Raw genomic sequence first — 22,584 nt, forward strand, 5'->3', positions numbered from 1 at the left:
ACAGAAAACTCTATGACACCGTCAAAATAATGAAAGGAAATTTATTGTCATAAAACTCTATCTTAATCGCAAGCCGTTTACAAAGAATATATAGGTCTTGAAGATTTGAGATCTCCTATCTTTCCGCGCCAAAGATGACAGCCGGAAACGAATGAAACTAAATTTCTCAAATGTGGACGATGACACATAGCCATGGCGCTAAGGTGAGACGGCAGCGCACGGGGCCACGAGAAGTCCACGAAGGAGCAAAGCCCGTGCGCTTCGTAACCACCGAGGCGGCGAGTTAATTGACACACATCGCGGTCCCGTGCGCTTCTTCCTCCCCCAAATTTCCCCGCTCCCGCGCGCGCGATTCTTCCCCTTCCCCGCCAAATCCCGCGCCCCCGGCCCAAACCTCCCGCGACCAGCGGCTCGCTGGCCACCTTAAATCCCCCGGCACCTTCACCTTCGCCTCCCCTCCTCGCCGCTCGCCTCCCTGCAGCCCCCAGAGCCTCCTCGGTCCACACCGCCGGCGGCCCCCCGGGAGCATGTCTCACCGGGAGAAGCCCGCGCCGGCGGCGGAAAGGGCGGATCGTCAAGCCCTAGCGCCGCCGCCTCCGCGTCGCGTGCCGATGCTGCCGAGCTACTGGGTTCACCTTACCCCCGGCGGCAGCTATACACCGAATCCGCGGTGAGGATCCGAGCAATCCTCCATTCCATGGCTGTTTATAGATGGCGTTGTCGATCATGTCTAATGTAACCGTAGATGTAGTTATTGATCCACTGTAGATTAGATGCCACTGATCACATTCTGCTGACGAGAAGAGAAATTAGAACTGCATCAGAACGTAACAGCTGGTTGTGTTGCGTTCATCTGGCTCGTGCCTGCCTAACCATATCATCTCATCTGTACTTCTAGATGCCACTGTCGATCCGTGCTGACCGAATACGTTCTTTCCATCCACCATTAGTTGACTGTTCATTGTGCTGTGCTAGCAACATCAAGTAGTAATAGCTAGATTACCAAATGATACACGATGCCGATCTGTGTCAGTTATTACTTATTGCTCGTACCAAATGATAAACCATGCAGATGCATCTGGTTTTGATCTAGCAGACTGTGTGTACCATGTTCTCCTATCGCATCATTACTTTCTCCTGCCATCTTGCTCACAAAAATCATTACATATTTGAACCATGTGAGAAGTGACGAAGTATTAAGCCCGCATATGCATCCAATGAAGCTGACCAGCCGTAGCTATCTTCTTGCTAAGCACTGGAGTGCACCATGTCAGTAACTCCACGTCAGCTATGTGCTTAGTTGGTCCACGGATAACATGTTTGAAGAATTTGTGTGTAGAATATGTTTGAATTTTTTATATTCTTACTTGACTCATGTAGAAGACTTTGTAATGCATTACTCCACTAGGAACTGGGAATCCTTTGGACTTGTTAATCTCTTATTGTAACAATGGTTTGCTGCTGTTGATAGGCAAATGGAGTCAACCACTGAGTCATCTTGCTCTCTCACTGCTGTTGGTGGCTGGAGCAAAGTAGCAACCGACTGTCGAGTTGAGGTGACGTGACCCTAATTCCACATATTTTCTCTCATCTCTCTCTCTCTCTCTCTCTCTCTCTCGGTCCATGCTCATTATTTTCTGGCTCCTGCAGAACCTCTGTGCTGCCCGCAACCGCAACCAGTTTGAAGGAATGCGGAAGAAGGCTGTGGTGACCAGTGAGGACCGCATCAGCGAACTCCCGGATGTGCTCCTCCACCATGTGCTCTCCTTGTTGCCGGTGCATGAGGCCGTGCAGACATCTGTGCTGGCCCGCCGGTGGCGATACCTCTGGAAGCACATACCTGTCCTGCGCCTCCTAGGTCCCAACAAGAAGAGGTTCACCAGCGCGGAGGATTTTGACAAGTTCATGAACCATCTCATCTCCCTCCGTGGCCATTTACCTCTTGTCAGCTGCGAGATCCAAGCCTATCCAACCAATGATGATTATGCTGGTGAACCTGATGAACCCTTGCCAAACATATACTTTGATTCGTGGATCCAATATGCTCTATTGTGCAAGGTTCAGGTGCTCAAAATCATCGGTGATGATGTGGGAGCGGAAACTGAGCTCATCGTGCCTCTCATCTCCCAGCACCTGAGGAGCCTGGAAGTTCATCATGTTCTGGTGGAAAAGGATTTTGTTGATTTCTCAAGCTGTCCAATGTTAGAAGAACTGAAGATGCAGCACTGTGGCCTTTGGGTGCGCAAGATGTCGTTTCCATCGCTAAAGCGTTTGTGGCTTACTGAATGCAACTTCCCTGAGGCGTATCGTGTTTGTATTTCTGCACCCAGTCTTGTTTCACTGTGTCTGCATGACAGTGGAGGCAAGACTCCTTTGCTTGAAAGCATGCCATTGCTTGATACAGTATCCCTTGACCTTTCTGGTCGATGCAAGGATAAGTGTCGGGGTTCTGGTGGTGATCCAAGCTGTGAAGGTTGTCATGGTTATCCTGCTGGGAGTTATCGTAGTGTCCTTTTGAATACTTTGTCTAATGCTGTAAATTTGGAGTTGAAAGATCAACCTGAAGTGGTATGCTTTGCTTTCACTTCTTCTGTATCTTCTTTTCCTGTCATTTGCAACCCACAGTTTCTCTTATAAACTAATATCTCTATTGATTGTTCGACATGCATAAACGCATACTTAAATAACTTGGTACTTTAATTAGTTTCTAATGACATACATTTTTATTAGTTTCTGTTGATTAGGATAAATTATTCTTACACTGTTGATTATACCTGCATTTTCTTACAGCATTGCAGTTTTGAAATGTTAGACTGAGTACTTGTCAATTTCTTATATCCATGTTTGGATGCAGAAAAACTTAAACATAATGGGTTATGAACACTTCTCATTGCATGTCAAAACTACTCTTTTAAGGCACTAACTGTTGTCGTATTTTGTCCAGTCAAGTCCTTATAGTGTTGTTTTCTTGATGCGATCCCTCGACTAATTATTTTTATTGAAGTGCACCCTTAGATCATTGGGTTTAATTAAATGGATGCATGATTATACAAATTGGATAGTTTAGAGACTTGAGGTGTAGTTCTGGGATCTTTCTATTTATTTGTGAATTTAAAATATCTGCCCAGAGTTTCTAGTAAACTCAATTATTTTCCTTTAAAATCTTGAAAACTTGAATTTCTGATATTTTGTACTTGTGCAATTTGTCCAGTACATCTACAAAAGGGATTTGGAATGTTGCCCCATATTTGGCAGATTGAAGACTCTTTTACTCGACATGTGGTGCAGGGCTACTGATCTGCATGCACTAGTTCGCATTCTGCAGCACACGCCAGTTCTTGAAAAGCTCACTCTCCAGCTTCGTAGCGACTGGGTAGATTTTCTGGACCACTGTAGTAATGAATAGATCATGTGTATTGTATTGATCTTACTAAAATGGCTTGTGTCCTGTAGAATTTGTTAAGCGCTGCCCGAGGTGAAAGAAAACATGTTCGAATTGAGCAATCATTTTCATGCGTGCATCTTAAGGAAGTCAGCATTGAATGTGAAGAGAAACTAAGGGTCAAGGATAAGGTCAACCAAATTGTGAAGATCATGACTAGAAATGGCGTACTTACTGAGAACATCAGTTTCAAGAAGATCCCAAGGCCAGAAGGTTGTAAGTTAACTCTTGCTTTTGTACACCAGTTGCTCTCATCTTCATATTCAGTTTACTTTGCTTTTATGCTCCTCTTCTTGGCTTCCATTTTAATAAGAATCTCCTATTGTTGACTGTTTTTTAGTTATGTATGGAGCTTGTGACCAATTTGCTTATCAGAGAAATTCTTTATCTCCTATAGTAAAACTGGGCAAACCAACATGTCAGCCACAATTCTAACTGAAAGCTGAGTCTTTTGAATATTGAGGTCTTGTACTGCTGGAAGTCTATGTACTCGGATAACTAAACAAAAGTTTCAGCTTACTTCCCGGTCTATGTACTCTGATAAATACATTCATGTTATGTTAGTTCTCTCTCTGTTTCAAAAAAAAAAATCCTGTCCATTCAGTCAGAAATTCCTATCAAATCAATTAAGGTATCAATCATATAATCTAGCTGATGTTTTGTTTTCAATTTTGTGCAGTCTATCGTCTCGTGTGTGTATCACCTAGGGCCTTTGATCCCTACTGGTCCGGTGAAGACTAAATTGGTGTGTTGGACCAGTGATAGAAGTTGTTTCAAGCCTTTTGTGTTGTTTTGTCCAAACCTTTTTAATGGTGGCCCTGTGCTGGCAGCTGGTACAACTCAGGAAACAGTTTCCAGTTGGGTAGTATGTTTTTTTTTCTAAGTTAAGTTGGGCAGTATGTAAAGATGTTACTACTAGTAGTTATCTCTTGTCAGTAATGAAAACCGTGTCGTCAGGATCTTGTTGCATTTCGAAAAATTGTGTGTGCGTGCTTGTTGCCTGTTTGCACAAGAAATGAGATGTTTGGCGAACCAGTAAGAAGGATTAGGTTATTTGACACTTGTTGAACATTGAACTGTCATCTCCACTTTTGAAAAGTGTGGCGAACATCATCAAACTAGGCATGGTTAACCCTGTTGTCGCAGGCTTGCAGTTAGATGTCATTGTCTTTGTTAAACCTAGAGCAACAGAGCATGGTTAACTCTATCACTGCTCTGCCTAGTTTCACAGAAGAACGCAAACTGAGGAATAAGATGGCCCCAATCCCCTGGCAGTTCCAACTTAGAAGATTCATAGCTCCTCATGGAGCGTCACACGCGGCTCCATCAGGTTACCAGCAGCCCCACGCTTCCATAACAGTTCCTTCTGCCTTCACCTCCTTAGCAAGTGTATTCAGTTCCACAAGTCCAATATCCACTTTGCCTCTCTTCTGATCCACTGACTCTTGGGCATGCTCGGACAACATGGTACAGCACCTTCTGCATGTAGGTAGACTGATGCGACACATGCTTATAAGTCTGATCTTCTCTATAATTTATCTTCCCATTCTTAGGCTTTCCTCCAGCATCCAACTGCTTGGCACTACTGATTACAGGTGCCATAGATTTTGCACTAACCTGCGACTGTGAACACGGCACGTATGAAGTACTGCTCATCTTGACCGATATACTGTGAGCTCTTCATGGAGCTAGTTCATTTACCTGTTCGGAGTCCCTTTGCTCCACGAGGCCGCTCCCTGAGCATGTGGAGTTCCAGTTAAAAACCGCGGAGCGAGCGAACAGGTGCTCCGCAGATTCTTAAATTTCAGGGAGCTGCTGGATTGCCGAACAGCTCCTTATCATCTTCTACTACTTGGCACCATCGACCGGCGATGTCGTCTGCACCATCGAGCCCCATCTGAAAGGGCATTGGCCGAGGATCTTTATTATGAGAGGGAGAAAAACAGGGTAGCAAGAAAACTCAGCAGAGCAAGCTGAAGTACAGAGTAACTCCAACTGAAAAATACCTCAGAAGATTCCAGTTTCAGAGATAGAGCCGGCTGATTTCCAGGATCTCGCATCATCCCTGATCAATACAAACGCCTCCAGGTCACTGCAATGGAGCCCATTAAAGATAATAAGTGTTGCCTTAGATTTCCAAGTTGCACGAACACTTAGCAGGTCCTTTAGATTTAGCATGGTACTCCCAGCGGAACTGTCCTCTGCAAACACCACCGCAGATGCGCACATCTTACTACATTTATGCCATTTTTTCTTAGATCTCAATTTTCATCGTTCTTGGCTTGTATGTTTCCCTTTTCACTCTTAATTTTGTCACTTCTATGTTTGTGCATTTTTTTAATCTATCCATACATTGCTGCATTTGCTTGCCTTGGCACTACATGAATTTGTCCATTTATTTTTGCTCCATCAGAATCCTGTACATGCTCTTGTTACTTTACACATATGTGGAACACCAAAGAGATGAATTTGCAAGAGACAACTATACACAACAAAAACGAATTTCAATTAACCATTAACATTCTCTCCGTTTCAAAGTACAGGAGAGGTTTGATTTAGCATAGTCTCCAAAACTGACCATTCTTAACCAACCTTAGTCGACAGTGATCAATCTTCTTGCAACTCAAAAAAATAGACAGTGATAAATTTCCAAATTCTCAAGCCAGTAACAACCCAGAGAAGTGTTCACCCAAGTAGTACTGGAGAGATCTGTGCTTCATCATGTGATGCCTTTGCCGGCGTGGTCGCCGCCCACAACCTCCACGCCAGTGAGCGTTGCGAAACACTTCTCCTTGGGATCATCGCAGCAGCCCCCGCCTTGGCGGCGGGTCGTCATCCTGAAGAGCTTGACGACGTAGAACCGGTGGTTGCCCAGGTGATGCAGGTTCACTTGAATTTGCCCACACTCATGATTCTGTAGGCAAATGAGTGCTTCAGTCAGAACTCTTGAAATTATACCTAGATCACTTGGCCACAGATAAACACCACCAATCTATCACAAATAAGTTTCAGTGACACTAGTGTTGAGTTCCCATACAAATTATGCTTTGTGGATCCTCCTGGCTACATGTTTTATCTTTGACTTACAGAGCAATGACACTAGTGCTTTGAGCTATTGCTATGTAACAACTACGCGGCCACGATCGTTTTGAACTTGCTGTATGGTCAGGTTTTCTAGCTGTTGGTTCAGTTAACTTTGGATATTTAAGAATAGCTGCTGTAATAATCTGCCGGACCTGGGGCTCCTTAATTCCAAAACACAAAATCTACTAGTAGGTTTCTTTTGTAAGAAGAAGGCAACCATGTTACTTTCCCTTACCATCAATGTAAGATTGATCTTTTTTTACTTCTCACTTGAGCAAAAATAAATAAATAAATAAATAAAGCGCCAAAACAGATGAGTAACCATTGAAGTGCGCATTCAACATGTATGCTGCTACTGAAGTAGTCCACTGAAAAAAGTGCTTCAGCAACAACTATTGGATTGCAATTTCTCTGAAGTACTGGTTTTCAGTACTAGATAAATAAAGCTCAAGCAACGAGTCACAACAGTGTACCAGAAAAGTTGATGTGTAAAACACAAATATCTCTCCCAGATGCAGAGGCCGGGGGTGATTCCTCCTTTTCTAGAAAAAAAAACACAAATATCTGACCTAAAAGATGGAATTTAGACATCAGAGAGCAAACCATAACAATGCATTACCCCACTATTATTTCTACACTGATATGCATAAAAACAAATGAGCATGTCAGCTTGTTCCAACACATCGAGGGCACTTGGTTCTAACCTCTAAACGGAGCCACGTATCTATGAACTTATCCTAAAGGAAGCATTCAAAAATGTCAGAATACTCAGAAAATTTACTAAAAAATTTCTCCATTAAGCAACAGTTCACATAGCTTCAATTTAAGAGGAAGCAAGAGTACAATCGCAATAACTACTGAACTACTGAGTTCAGAGGGCTTACAAACAGCATCTCTTTTTTTCAATTACGACAGGAAGCGAACCATGGCAGGCAAAGACACCCCAATTCTTCAATGATCTGCATGCGCTCATCAGCGTTCCATGGATATCTCGATGGGCACTTCATCTCGGGATCCAAGTCACCACAGTGCAGACACACCTTCCTGTCATGCAGAGATATCTCTGCCATATTAACCGCATGTTCCATGACACACCTGATGAATCGCACAAAGATGCCATCTGCTTGGAAGCCGTAGATGGTGAGCTTAACCAGGTTCTTGTGCTTGAAATCAGGGGCATGTGGCTTCCACTCCACGTCTACCTTTTCACAGTAACCATTTCTCTCCCGAAACTCTTTGTCTCTCATCGCCATATTGCACCAATGATCCCATACCGTGATGCACAGCTCTTTTAGGGACGGCGCAGCTTCAAGAATAAACATTGTCCAAGCTAAATCACATCCTTCAGGAAGATTGTCCAGATTCACGTGCTGTAGTTTGCTGAGCACAGGCTTGAGCAGCTTCGGGCTTTCTGGCAGAACCCAAATCTGGGAAAGAAGAAACAATTTACAAACTGTGAGTGCAAGTTGCAGAAATCACATTCTCAACCGGCGGAGAAGACCAACTTAAGCTACTATCGTTATTTACACACACATATATATATAACCATCATATATAGAGTGAGAATGGACAGGCATGATTCAAATGACTAATTAGTACCTTTTCACTTTGAAAATCCATATGCAGATCGCTTATGGAAGGAACATTACCAAGGAGCTGACTTAACTTTAGAGTCCTAGTCGATCGGCGGCCAGTTTTAGCAAGCCACAGCTTTGAAAGCTGTGGTACAAAACCCAAATACAGGGGATCTTTATGGGAGTTGAACCAATTGTTATAGCTCACCCTTTGGAGTTTTGGTAGACATGCCAGCTCAACTGTCTCAAATTTCCCAACCTTGACCTCGAGCTCGGTAAGCTGAGCATGTTCCAGCCGCAGCACGGAATTCTTCCCCGAGTCGCAGTGGGTCAGATGCAGAGACTCCAAGAGCTTGCAAGCGCTGAGGATGTTGGGTATGTCCGGTTCAGCAAACCTCATGTTGCGCAGCCACAGGCGCCTGAGGCCGGCAAACGCATCAGGGCAAGCACTGAGAAAACCATTGAACTTCTTGGCATGGTCGAGAAGATCGGCAGGAGTGCTCTCCAGATAAGCCTTCTCTGTCAAGATCTGAAACTCAGCCGCGCCGACCTTCTGCGTTGCCATGGCGTGGGCGACGGATTCGCCAATCGTGTAAGAATCACGTTGCGTCAGGATGAATCTGATTTGGAGCTTGCTGATGGTGATCTCCGGGCTCCTTGTGCTCAAGATGTTGTCCGTTACATGAGCCACGGCGCTGTTGATTCTGAAAAATTCAGTGGGGTCGAAAATACGAGCGCTGTCCTGGTGGCCTGGAACGGAGCTGCAGCTTAGGAAGAACCGCGAGAGCATGGTGATGAGCTTCATCATTCGCCTCGAGAGGACGCAGGCCCTTACTGCATCGAGTGTGTCCGCCCTCTCCAGAATGTTGAGCAGAAGGTCGTCAAGCAGCTTGCTAAGCCTGTCTCCGTCTTCTTCGTCGTTGTTGCGAGTTGCTTTCTGTGCTGCATTTACCTGGAGCAACAGATAATCAGCCTTTTTAGGAAGAACCTTTCCTTTCGTGTGAAGTACGTATACAAATACCAATCAGGCACAACAGTAATATATAACAGTACTTACATTGCGTCTGCGACGACGTCTTTTCTTCGTCATGGCTGATCGGACCAACAATTGGTCGCAACGTAACTAGGCGTGTGCCTTTCTGATGATCTAAAAGAACTGGTGTTCTTGATGATGCGCCTGCACAGCGCTATGTGGATCGACCTTACTGGATCTGTGACAATGGCGGGCGCCTGATCGGCCCTTGTTCGAATCCCTCCTCCTCCTCCTCCTCTGCTTAATTAGGCCGGCCGGCGCAAGAAAGCAGACTAATCGCCGGCGAAAAGAAAATCAAACGTATTCGATCTTGTCTGTTTAATAGCATCCGACGGCCGTGATCGCCCCCACGTCGATCAAGTAAAATACTGTAGTCCGTATCTGCCTCTTCTTCCTCCCCATCCTTTTCCATCCCTGTCGACGGGTAGGAAACCCTAGATCAGACCGGGGCCATCCCTGCGCGGGTACTTTGGAGCCGAGGCACGAGCAGGACGCTCCTTGCGTTTCGACGACATGAAGGAGAAGCAGATGGAGGCCAGGCGCAGGCATTCCGAACAAACGGGGCTTTCGTTCGGGCCTGGCCAGCCCATTAGTCCACGAACCGGGACCAATGGAGACATTTGTTTCGGTTTGGGAGCCTAGGGGGCCGGCCGGGGCCTCGTGGGCATTGGTCCTGGTTCGTCTGGGCCCATTTGTCCCGATTCTTGGCACGAACCGGGACCAATGGGCCTCGCTCCTGGCCCACAACCATTGGTCCCGATTCGTGGCAGGAACCGAGACAGAAGAAAGGCCTTTAGTCTCGGTTTCACCCACGAACCGGGACAAATGAGTTGCCTATATATACCCCATCGCCGGCGAGCAGAGCACTTCACAGTGCTCTGTTTTTTGCTGGCCGGCGAGGGGGAGGGCATTGGGTGCTCTAGCTCACCTCCTATGTACATGAGTTGTTCGATAAAATGCCCAAGCCACACTAGTTAAGCTTTCTCCTCTCGAAGCTCGACCTCCGAGCTCCATTTTTCCCGAGATTTGTCTAGGTTTATATTAGTGGTCTGTCACGCCTCGTCCTCGTCTTCACCGCCGTCGATCGCCCGCGCCGATCTCGTCGCCAGGACCACCGTGGTGAGCCTCTTGTTCTTATCTTCTTTCTGAAAAAAAATCTTACTTTACATAGATACTTGTCTAATTTTCTTACTTTTGACACACATAATTATATATAATGCACGCAGATGAACCCGCAATGGATGTACGACACACCTCCGAGTACATTAAGGGCGTGCATAATTTTCTCGAAGTGGCTGAGGCAAACAAGCAGAATGGTTTTATGTGCTGTCCATGCCCTAGCTGTGGGAATACGAGGTCTTACTCTGACTTGAAAACCCTTCACACCCACCTGCTTTATAAGGGTTTCATGCCACACTATAATGTTTGGACCAAGCACGGAGAAATAGGGGTTATGATGGAAGACAGCAAAGAAGAAGAGGACGATGACAACTATGTGCCCCCTGAATACGGTGATGCTGCAACGGTGGAAGCTGCTGAAGATCAAGAGGAACCAGACGGTGTGCTCGATGATGATCCCTGCCGGGTCATTGTTGATGCAAGGGAAAAGTGCGAAAGTGAAAAGGAGAAGCTGAAGTTCGATCGCATGTTAGAGGATCACAAAAAAGGGTTGCACCCCAATTGCGAAGATGGCAACACAAAGCTCGGTACCGTACTGGAATTGCTGCAGTGGAAGGCAGAGAATGTTGTGCCTGACAAAGGATTTGAGAAGCTACTGAAAATATTGAAGAAGAAGCTTCCAAAGGATAACGAATTGACCGACAGTACGTACACAGCAAAGAAGGTCGTATGCCCTCTAGGATTGGAGGTGGAGAAGATACATGCATGCCCTAATGACTGCATCCTCTACCGCGGTGCGTACAAGGATTTGAACGCATGCCTGGTATGCGGTGCATTGCGGTATAAGATCAGACGAGATGACCCTGGTGATGTTGAGGGCGAGCCCCGTAGGAAGAGGGTTCCTGCGAAGGTGATGTGGTATGCTCCTATAATACCACGGTTGAAACGACTGTTCAGAAACAAAGAGCATGCTAAGTTGACGCGATGGTACAGTGAGGTCCGTAAGAAAGACGGGAAGTTGAGAGCACCCGCTGACGGGTCGCAGTGGAGAAAAATCGAGAGAAAGTACTGGGCTCAGTTTGCACGTGACCCAAGGAACGTATGGTTTTCTTTAAGCGCGGATGGCATTAATCCTTTCGGGGAGCAGAGCAGCAATCACAGCACCTGGCCTGTGACTCTATGTATGTATAACCTTCCTCCTTGGATGTACATGAAGCGGAAGTTCATTATGATGCCAATTCTCATCCAAGGCCCTAAGCAACCCGGCAACGACATTGATGTGTACCTAAGGCCATTAGTTGAAGACATTTTATAGCTTTGGAATGGCAACGGTGTACGTGTGTGGGATGAGCACAAACAGGAGGAATTTAACCTGCATGCGTTGCTGTTTGCAACCATCAACGATTAGCCCGCTCTCAGTAACCTTTCAGGACAGACAAACAAGGGATACCACGCATGCACACACTGTTTAGCTGACACCGAAAGTATATACCTGGACAGATGCAGGAAGAATGTGTACCTGGGCCATCTTCGACTTCTCCCGACCAACCATCAATGTCGAAAGAAAGGCAAGCATTTCAAAGGCGAGGCAGATCACCGGAAGAAGCCCGCCATGCGTACCGGTGATCACGTACTTGCTATGGTCTCTGATTTACACGTAATCTTTGGAAAGGGTCCTGGCGGACTAGCTGTTCCGAATGACGCTGAGGGACGCGCACCCATGTGGAAGAAGAAATCTATATTTTGGGACCTACCCTACTGGCAAGAGCTAGAGGTACGCTCTTCAATCGACGTGATGCACGTGACGAAGAACCTTTGCGTGAACCTGTTAGGCTTCTTGGGCGTGTATGGGAAGACAAAAGATACACCTGAGGAACGGGAGGACCTGCAACGTTTGCACGAAAAAGACGGCATGCCTCCAAAGCAGTATGAAGGTCCTGTCAGCTACGCTCTTACCAAAGAAGAGAAGGAAATCTTTTTTGAATGCCTGCTCAGTATGAAGGTCCCGACTGGCTTCTCGTCGAATATAAAGAGAATAATAAATATTCCAAAGAAAAAGTTCCAGAACCTAAAGTCTCATGACTGCCACGTGATTATGACGCAACTGCTTCCGGTTGCATTAAGGGGGCTTCTACCGGAAAACGTCCGATTAGCCGTTGTGAAGCTATGTGCATTCCTCAATGCAATCTCTCAGAAGGTGATCGATCCAGGAATCATACCAAGGCTAAGGAGTGATGTGGTGCAATGTCTTGTCAGTTTCAAGCTGGTGTTCCCACCATCCTTCTTCAATATCATGACGCACGTCCTAGTTCATCTAGTCGATGAGCTTGTCATCCTGGGCCCCGTATTTCTACACAACATGTTCCCCTTTGAGAGGTTCATGGGAGTCCTAAAGAAATATGTCCGTAACCGTGCTAGGCCAGAAGGAAGCATCTCCATGGGCCATCAAACAGAGGATGTCATTGGGTTTTGTGTTGACTTCATTCCTGGACTTAAGAAGATAGGTCTCCCTAAATCGCGGTATGACGGGAGACTGACTGGAAAAGGCACGCTAGGAGCAGACTCAATAATATGCAGGGACGGGCATTCTTGGTCTCAAGCACACTACACAGTTCTACAGAACTCTACCTTGGTGACCCCGTATGTCGATGAATACAAGAACAGTCTGCGCTCCAAACACCCAGAGCAGTGTGACGACTGGATTACATGTGAACACATCAGGACTTTCAGCAGTTGGTTGGAAACTGTTGGGGATCGTTGCAGAAATTAAAAAAAATCTACGCATCACCAAGATCAATCTATGGAGAGACTAGCAACGAGAGAGAGGGGAGTGCATCTTCATACCCTTGAAGATCGCGATGCGGAAGCGTTACAAGAACGCGGATGAAGGAGTCGTACTCGCAGCGATTCAGATCGCGGTTGATTCCGATCTAAGCGCCGAACAACGGTGCCTCCGCGGTCAACACACGTACAGCCCAGGGACGTCTCCTCCTTCTTGATCCAGCAAGGGGAGAGGAGAAGTTGAGGGAGAGCTCCGACAGCACGACGGCGTGGTGGTGGAGCTTGCAGTTCCCCGGCAGGGCTTCGCCAAGCACTACTACTACTACGGAGGTGTTGAGGAGGGAGAGGGCTGCGCCAGCGGAAGGGCTGCGGCTCCCATGCGCCTCCCCACTATATATAGGGGTGGAGGGGGCTGGTTTCTTGCCCTCCAAGTCCATTGGGGCGTTGGCAAAGGTGGGGGAAAGAAATCGCATCATTTCCCTTCCCATCGATTGTTATCCCCCTTTTTTAGGGATCTTGATCTTATCCCTTCGGGATATGATCTTATTCCTTCTAAGGGGGGATCTTGGTGCGCCTTGACCAGGGGTGTGGGGCCTTGCCCCCACTACCCACGTTCATGTGGGTCCCCCCATGCAGGTGGGCCCCACTCCGGAACCTTCTAGAACCTTCCCGGTACAATACCAAAAAATCCCGAACATTTTCCGGTGGCCAAAATAGGACTTTCCGTATATAAATCTTTACCTCCGGACCATTCCGGAACTCCTCGTGACATTCGGGATCTCATCCGGGACTCCGAACAACATTCGGTAACTGCACACTAATTCCCATAACAACTCTAGCATCATCGAACCTTAACTGTGTAGACCCTACGGGTTCGGGAATCATGCAGACATTACCGAGACAGCTCTCTGGCCAATAACCAACAGCGGGATCTAGATACCCATGTTGGCTCTCACATGTTCCACGATGATCTCATCGGATGAACCACGATGTTGGGGCTTCAACCAATCCTGTATACAATTCCCTTTGTCAATCGGTACGTTACTTGCCCGAGATTCGATCGTCGGTATCCCAATACCTCGTTCAATCTCGTTACCGACAAGTCACTTTACTCGTTTAGTAATGCATGATCCCGCGACTAACTACTTAGTCACATTGAGCTCATTATGATGATGCATTACCGAGTGGGCCCAGAGATACCTCTCCGTCATACGGAGTGACAAATCCCAGTCTCAATTCGTGCCAACCCAACAGACACTTTCGGAGATACCTGTAGTGCACCTTTATAGCCACCCAGTTACGTTGTGACGTTTGGTACACCCAAAGCATTCCTACGGTATCCGGGAGTTGCACAATCTCATGGTCTAAGGAAATGATACTTGACATTAGAAAAGCTTCTAGCAAACGAACTACATGATTTTGTGCTATGCTTAGGATTGGGTCTTGTCCATCACATCATTCTCCTGATGATGTGATCCCGTTATCAATGACATCTAATGTCCATGGTCAGGAAACCATAACCATCTATTGATCAACGAGCTAGTCAACTAGAGGCTCACTAGGGACATGTTGTGGTCTATGTATTCACACATGTATTACGGTTTCCAGTTAATACAATTATAGCATGAACAATAGACAATTATCATGAACAAGGAAATACAATAATAACCATTTTATTATTGCCTCTAGGGCATATTTCCAACAGTCTCCCACTTGCACTAGAGTCAATAATCTAGTTCACATCACTATGTGATTGTAATGAATCCAACACCGATGGGGTTTGATCATATCTCGCTTGTGAGAGAGGTTATTAGTCAATCGGTCTGAACCTTTCAGATCCGTGTGTGCTTTACAAATCTCTATGTCATCTTGTAGATGCAGCTACCATGCGCTACTTGGAGCTATTCCAAATAACTGCTCTACTATACGAATCCGGTTTACTACTCAGAGTCATCCGGATTAGTGTCAAAGTTTGCATCGACGTAACCCTTTACGACGAACTCTTTTACCACCTCCATAATCGAGAAAATTCCTTAGTCCACTAGTTACTAAGGATAAGTTTGACCGCTGTCATGTGATCCATTCCTGGATCACTCTTGTACCCCTTGATTGACTCACGGCAAGGCACACTTCAGGTGCGGTACACAGCATAGCATACGGTAGAGCCTACGTCTAAAGCATAGGGGACGACCTTCGTCCTTTCTTTCTCTTCTGCCGTGGTCAGATCTTGAGTCTTACTCAATGCTCACACCTTATAACACAGCCAAAAACTCTTTCTTTGCTGATCTATTTGAACTCCTTCAAAATCTTGTCACGGTATGTATTCATTTGAAAGTACTATTAAGCGTTTTTGATCTATCCTTATAGATCTTGATGCTCAATGTTCAAGTAGCTTAATCCAGGTTTTCCATTAAAAAACACTTTTCAAACAACCCTATATGGTTTCCAGAAATTCTACATCATTTCTGATCAAGAATATGTCAACAACATATACTCATCAGAAATTCTATAGTGCTCCCACTCACTTCTTTGGAAATACAAGTTTCTCATAACTTTGTATAAACCCAAAATCTTTGATCATTTCATCAAAGCGTATATTCCAACTCCGAGATGCTTACTCCGGTCCTTAGAAGGATTGTTGGAGCTTTGCATACTTGTTAGCATCTTTTAGGATTGACAAAAACCTTCTGGTTGTATCACATACAATCTTTCCTCAAGAAAATTGTCGAGGAAACAATGTTTTGACATCCTATCTGCAAGATTTCATAAATAATGCAGTAACTGCTAATACAATTCCAACAGACTCTTAGCATCGCTACGAGTGAGAAAGTCTCACTGTAGTCAACTCCTTGAACTTGTCGGAAAACATCTTAACGACAAGTCGAGCTTTCTTAATGGTGATACTTACCATCATTGTCTGTCTTCCTTTTAAAATCCATCTGTACCTAATAGCCTTACGACCATCAAGTAGTTCTTCCAAAGTCTATACTTTGTTTTCACACATGGATCCTCTTGGATTTTATGGCCTCGAGCCATTTGTCGGAATTCGGGCCCACCATCGCTTCTCCATAGCTCGTAGGTTCATTGTTGTCTAGCAACATGACCTCCAAGACAGGATTACGTACCACTCTGAAATAGTACGCATCCTTGTCGACCACCGCCGTGCTCTAAAAGATATAAGTGAAGCACTAGAGCAAAATTGTCTAACTCAAAAGATATAAGTGAAGCACATAGAGTATTCTAATAAATTCCGAATAATGTGTGTCTCTCTCAAAAGATGTGTACAGCAAGGATGATTGTGGAGAACTAACAAACAAAGACTCAAATCATACAAGACGCTCCAAGCAAAACACATATCATGTGGTGAATAAAAATATAGCTCCAAGTAAAGTTACCGATGGACGAAGACAAAAGAGGGGATGCCTTCCGGGGCATCCCCAAGCTTAGGATTTTGGGTTGTCCTTAGATTTTACCTTGGGGTGCCTTGGGCATCCCGAAGCTTAGGCTCTTGCCACTCCTTGTTCCATAATTCATCAAATCTTTACCCAAAACTTGAAAACTTCACAACACAAAACTTAACAGAAAATCTCGTGAGCTCCGTTAGCGAAAGAAAACAAAACACCACTTCAAGGTACTGTAATGAACTCATTCTTTATTTATATTGGTGTTAAACCTATTGTATTCCAACTTCTCTATGGTTCATAAACTCCATTACTAGCCATAGATTCATCAAAATAAGCAAAGAACACACGAAAAACAGAATCTGTCAAAAACAGAACAGTCTGTAGTAATCTGTAACTAACGCAAACTTCTGGAACTCAAAAAATTCTAAAATAAATTGCTGGCCGTGAGGAATTTATCTATTAATCATCTGCAAAAAGAATAAACTAAATAGCACTCTCCAGTAAAAAGTTGTAGCTAATATCGTGAGCGCTAAAGTTTCTGTTTTTTTACAGCAAGATCGCAAAGACTTTCCCCAAGTCTTCCCAAAGGTTCTACTTGGCACAAACACTAATTAAAACACAAAAACACATCTAAACAGAAGCTAGATGGATTATTTATTACTAAATAGAACCAAAAAGCAAAAAAATAAAATAAAATTGGGTTGCCTCCCAACAAGCGCTATCGTTTAACGCCCCTTGCTAGGCATGATGATTTCAATGATGCTCACATAAAAGATAAGAATTGAAACATAAAGAGAGCATCATGAAGAATATGACTAGCACATTTAGTCTAATCCTCTTCCTATGCGTAGGGGTTTTGTGAGCAAACAACTTATGGGAACAATAGTCAACTAGCATAGGAAGGCAAAATAAGCATAACTTTAAAACTTTAAGCACATAGAGAGGAAACTTGATATTATTGCAATTCCTACAAGCATATGTTCCTCTCTCATAATAATTTTCAGTAGCATTATGAATGAATTCAAAAATATAACCATCACATAAAGCATTATTTTCATGATCTACAAGCATAGAATTTTTATTACTCTCCACATAAGCAAATTTCTTCTCATGAATAGTAGTGGGAGCAAACTCAACAAAATAACCATCATGTGAGGCATAATCCAATTGAAAAGTAAAATCATGATGACAAGTTTCATGGTTATAATTATTCTTTATAGCATACATGTCATCACAGTAATCATCATAGATAGCAACTTTATTCTCATAATCAATTGGAACCTCTTCCGAAATAGTGGATTCATCACTAAATAAAGTCATGAACTCTCCAAATTCACTTTCATAATTATCACAATAAGATTCAACACCCTCCAAAATAGTGGGATCATTACTTCCTAAAGTTGACACTCTTCCAAACCCACTTTCATCAATATAATCATCATAAATAGGAGGCATGCTATCATCATAATAAATTTGCTCATCAAAACTTGGGGGACAAAAAATATCATCTTCATCAAACATAGCTTCCCCAAGCTTGTGGCTTTGCATATCATCAGCATCATGGATATTCAAGGAATTCATACTAACAACATTGCAATCATGCTCATCATTCAAATATTTAGTGCCAAACATTCTAATGCATTCTTCCTCTAGCAATTGAGCACAATTTTCCTTCCCATCATTTTCACGAAAGACATTAAAAAGATGAAGCATATGAGGCAACCTTAATTCCATTTTTTGTAGTTTTCTTTTATAAACTAAACTATTGATAAAACAAGAAACAAAAAGATTCGATTGCAAGATCTAAAGATATACCTTCAAGCACTAACCTCCCGGGCAACGGCGCCAGAAACTGCTTGATGTCTACTACGCAACCTTCTTCTTGTAGACGTTGTTGGGCCTCCAAGTGCAGAGGTTTGTAGGACAGTAGCAAATTTCCCTCAAGTGGATGACCTAAGTTTTATCAATCCGTGGGAGGTTGAAGATGGTGTCTCTCAAACAACCCTGCAACCAAATAACAAAGAGTCTCTTGTGTCCCCAACACACCCAATACAATGGTAAATTGTATAGGTGCACTAGTTCGGCGAAGAGATGGTGATACAAGTGCAATATGGATGGTAGATATAGGTTTTTGTAATCTGAAAATATAAAAACAGCAAGGTAACTAATGATAAAAGTAAGCACAAACGGTACTGCAATGCGTTGAAACAAGGCCTAGGGTTCATACTTTCACTAGTGCAAGTTCTCTCAACAATAATAACATAATTGGATCATATAACTATCCCTCAACATGCAACAAAGATTCACTCCAAAGTCACTAATAGCGGAGAACAAACAAAGAGATTATGGTAGGGTACGAAACCACCTCAAAGTTATTCTTTCTGATCGATCTATCATAGAGTTTGTACTAGAATAACACCTTAAGACACAAATCAACCAAAACCCTAATGTCACCTAGATACTCCAATGTAACCTCAAGTATCCACGGGTATGATTATACGATATGCATCACACAATCTCATATTCATCTATTCAAACCAACACAAAGTACTTCAAAGAATGCCCCAAAGTTTCTACCAGAGAGTCAAGACGAAAACGTGTGCCAACCCCTATGCATAAGTTCACGAGGTCACAGAACCCGCAAGTTGATCACCAAAACATGCATCAAGTAGATCACGTGATATCCCATTGTCACCACAGATAAGCACATGCAATACATACATCAAGTGTTCTCAAATCCTTCAAGACTCAATCCGATAAGATAACTTCAAAGGGAAAACTCAATCCATTACAAGAGAGTAGAGGGGGAGAAACATCATAAGATCCAACTATAATAGCAAAGCTCACGATACATCAAGATCGTACCACCTCAAGAACACGAGAGAGAGAGATCAAACACATAGCTACTGGTACATACCCTTAGCCCCGAGGGTGAACTACTCCCTCCTCGTCATGGAGAGCGCCGGGATGATGAAGATGGCCACCGGTGAGGGATCCCCCCTCCGGCAGGGTGCCGGAACAGGGTCCCGATTGGTTTTTGGTGGCTACAGAGGCTTGCGGCGGCGGAACTCCCGATCTAGGTTATGTTCTGGGGGTTTCTGTATATATAAGAGGTTTTGGCATCGAGAACAAGTCAGGGGGGTCTCCGGGCTGTCCACAAGGTAGGGAGGCGCGCCCCCACCCTCGTGGGCAGCCCGGGACTCTTCTGGCCAAACTCTTTTACTCCATGGCCTTCTTCTGGTCCAAAAATAAGTTCCGTGAAGTTTCAGGTCAATTGGACTCCGTTTGGCTTTCCTTTTCTCCGATACTCAAAAACAAGGAAAAAACAGAAACTAGCACTGGGCTCTAGGTTAATAGGTTAGTCCCAAAATCATATAAAATAGCATATAAATGCATATAAAACATCCATGATTGATAATATAATAGCATGGAACAATAAAAAATAATATATACGTTGGAGACGTATCAACCATCACCGAGGAAGTTCCATGCTTTCGAGAGGGAAAATCCCCAAGATTGAAGGGGGATCCTAATTTCCGTCCTAGTTGGTCATTCAGTTTTTTCCAGCGATCAACATACCGCCTCAAATGTAACGTGTTCAAATTTGACATTTTCCCGGGCTCATTTACAATATTTAGGGGATTATGTGCATTTTCTAGGCATTAATGGACATAATTCAAATTCGAACAATCGGTGCATGAAAAGGTGCACAAGAACAGTCTGGAAAACCATGCTCATGTTATTTAGCACATTCTCATGCCTTTTACAAGGAATGGGCAGATATTTAAAGGAAATGTGTGGCAATAGTCAACCATAAACGCGTCGTTTACTCGGTTAACAACTATACAAAAAATGAAACACATGGTTGGAAAACATGACGCCTGGCTTGGTGCCATGGTATGGCCTCACCATGCCCTGGTAAAAATTGGAGAATGTTTTCCTTATGTCGTGATGCGCGCTTTTCATAAATCGAACCATCACCGAGGAAGTTTTATGGTTTCAAGGGGGAAATCACCAAGATTGAAGGGGGTCCAAATTTCCTTTGTCCTTTGTTGACGAGTTTTTTTTCTACGATGAACATACAACCTGCAAATCACCATGTTCAAATTTAGCACTTTTCTGGGTTCATTTGCCATGTTTAGGGGATTATGTGCATTTCCTAGGCATTAATGCGCATAATTCAAGTTCAAACAATCGATGCATGAATGGGTCCGCAAGAACGGCCTAGAAAATCATGCCCGTGCCATTTAGTAAATTCTCATGCCTTTTACAAGGAATGGACAGATATTTCGATGAAATGTGTGGCAATAGTCAACCACAAATGTCTGTTTGTTGGGTTTTCAACTACGAAAAATGAAATAAATGCTTAAAAAACATGACGCCTGGCATGGTGCCATGGTATGACCTCACCATGCCTTGGTAAAAATTTGAGAAGGTTTGGCTTATGTTGTCATGCACGCCCTTCATAAATCGAACCATCACCGAGGAAGTTCCATGCTTTCGAAAGGGAAATCCTCAAGATTGAAGGGGAATCCAAAATTTCTTTGTTCTTTGCCCTGGAGTTTTTTTCTACGACGAACATACACCCTGCAAATCGCCGTGGTCAAATTTGGCATTTTTCCGGGCTCATTTACCATATTTAGGGGATTATGTGCATTTTCTAGGCATTTATCGCATATAAATCCAATCCAGCTACAGGTGCACGGGTGTGATGTGAGGGACGTGGATTGCCGTTCGATCGCGGCGCATCCAACGGTGCACACGCGCGATCCCCGTGGCTGGGGTTCCGGCCAATCATAACCCAACACACAATAGGCTCTGCGCACACTGTTTTCGGAAGCGACGGAGATGAACCGTGGGCGATAATGAACGAGCAAAATTGTAAGGGAAGCTAAATTTCTGTTGTCTTTTGTGGTTGAGCTCTTGAATACCACCGCACTGTATGGCTTCCCGGCCCCTCCGTCCCAGAGCTCTCTCCAGGCGTCGTCCATGGCACCGCGGCGCACAGTAACTGGTAAGGAAGCGATGGCATCCCACCACGCCGCGTTCCTCGCCGCCCGCGACCACGCACATGGTAAGGAAGCGATGGCATCTCGCCGCGCCGAGTTCATCGCCGCCGGCGGCCAGACAGTTACATGGGCGGCCTTTGAGGCTGCCATGGCCGAATGGGTGGTGGATCTAGAGGCGGCCAAAGCCGCACAGAAGGAGCGGAAAAGGAAGAAAGCAGTCAAGAAAAGAGAGTCCCGCCGCCGCAAGAAAAAAGAGGCCGCACGCCGTGGTGAGGAGAGCTTGGCGGAGATCGAAGCACGGTGGGCTGCCGCCGCGGGAAGGAGAACGCCGGCGTCTGGCTAGCATGCCCTAATGGCAGCATGTGAGAAGTAGTTTAAGTTTGTAGTATTAGAGAAAATTACCATTAGTACTTTAAGTTTGTAGTATTAACTTACAATGTCGGTAAGAGCATCCTTTGAGGCTTTGAGCGTTGATTAGCATGTGTGCCCGTGTGCGTTTTTTGCGTTAATCAGTAGAAGATCACAAAACACATGGTTTCTATGCCGTACCCGTCTGCGTTTTTTCTGTTAATGACCCATAAGTCAGTTACCTGTGCGATATTTCCTAATAAACCAGGCATACCATTGACCGAAAAAAATCAAGTACACATGTACATTTTTTGGAGACGGGATCTGCCAACTATCTTTTTTCTCGCACACGAGTATTTTACGCGCTTCATCTGTGTTGTGTGTTTCCCCCACCCAAGTTTCAAATTTCGCACCAAAATTTTCATTAGGCGCGCGATTTCAGAATTTATTTCTCCAACCACAGCTCCTTCCCCTCAGTATCCCCCTCCCTCGCGCCTCCCCCTACCGGCATCTCAAACCGCCGCCGCCGCAACCACAGCTTCAACCACATCTACGTTATGCTCGGATCCAGTCAGGTAACCCACCAATCTCTATCATGTCCCTGATAACCCACAAGTATATGGGATCAATTGTAGCCTCTTTCGATAAGTAAGAGTGTCGAACCCAATGAGGAGCTAAAGGTAGAACAAATATTCCCTCAAGTTCTATCGACCACCGATACAACTCTACGCACGCTTGACGTTCGCTTTACCGGAAACAGGTATGAAACTAGAAGTACTTTGTAGATGTT

At 44.6% G+C, this 22,584-nt stretch overlaps 2 protein-coding genes across 2 annotated transcripts in view; one reads left to right on the top strand and one right to left on the bottom strand.

The window, feature by feature from the left end:
* Window positions 1-328: 328 nt before the first annotated feature.
* On the top strand, window positions 329-4,511 carry LOC109731602 (putative FBD-associated F-box protein At5g56440). Its single transcript, XM_020290777.4, has 6 exons — window positions 329-670; window positions 1,472-1,556; window positions 1,651-2,568; window positions 3,212-3,373; window positions 3,454-3,655; window positions 4,122-4,511. The coding sequence occupies exons 1-6, from the start codon at window positions 528-530 to the stop codon at window positions 4,181-4,183; spliced, it is 1,572 nt and encodes a 523-aa protein (XP_020146366.1). The 5' UTR covers window positions 329-527; the 3' UTR covers window positions 4,184-4,511.
* Window positions 4,512-6,161: 1,650 nt separating this feature from the next.
* Window positions 6,162-22,584, bottom strand: part of LOC109731613 (uncharacterized) — a 28,674-nt gene continuing 12,251 nt past the window's right edge. The window contains exons 3-6 of the mRNA XM_073501776.1: window positions 8,126-9,093; window positions 7,451-7,953; window positions 7,083-7,095; window positions 6,162-6,356 (exon numbers count right to left, since the gene is read on the bottom strand). Coding sequence (XP_073357877.1) covers window positions 6,162-6,356; window positions 7,083-7,095; window positions 7,451-7,953; window positions 8,126-9,093 — 1,679 coding nt within the window. The remainder of the gene's footprint in view (window positions 6,357-7,082; window positions 7,096-7,450; window positions 7,954-8,125; window positions 9,094-22,584) is intronic.

The sequence above is a fragment of the Aegilops tauschii genome, chromosome 6, assembly GCF_002575655.3.
Source record: "Aegilops tauschii subsp. strangulata cultivar AL8/78 chromosome 6, Aet v6.0, whole genome shotgun sequence".
NCBI classification, from domain to species: domain Eukaryota; kingdom Viridiplantae; phylum Streptophyta; class Magnoliopsida; order Poales; family Poaceae; genus Aegilops; species Aegilops tauschii.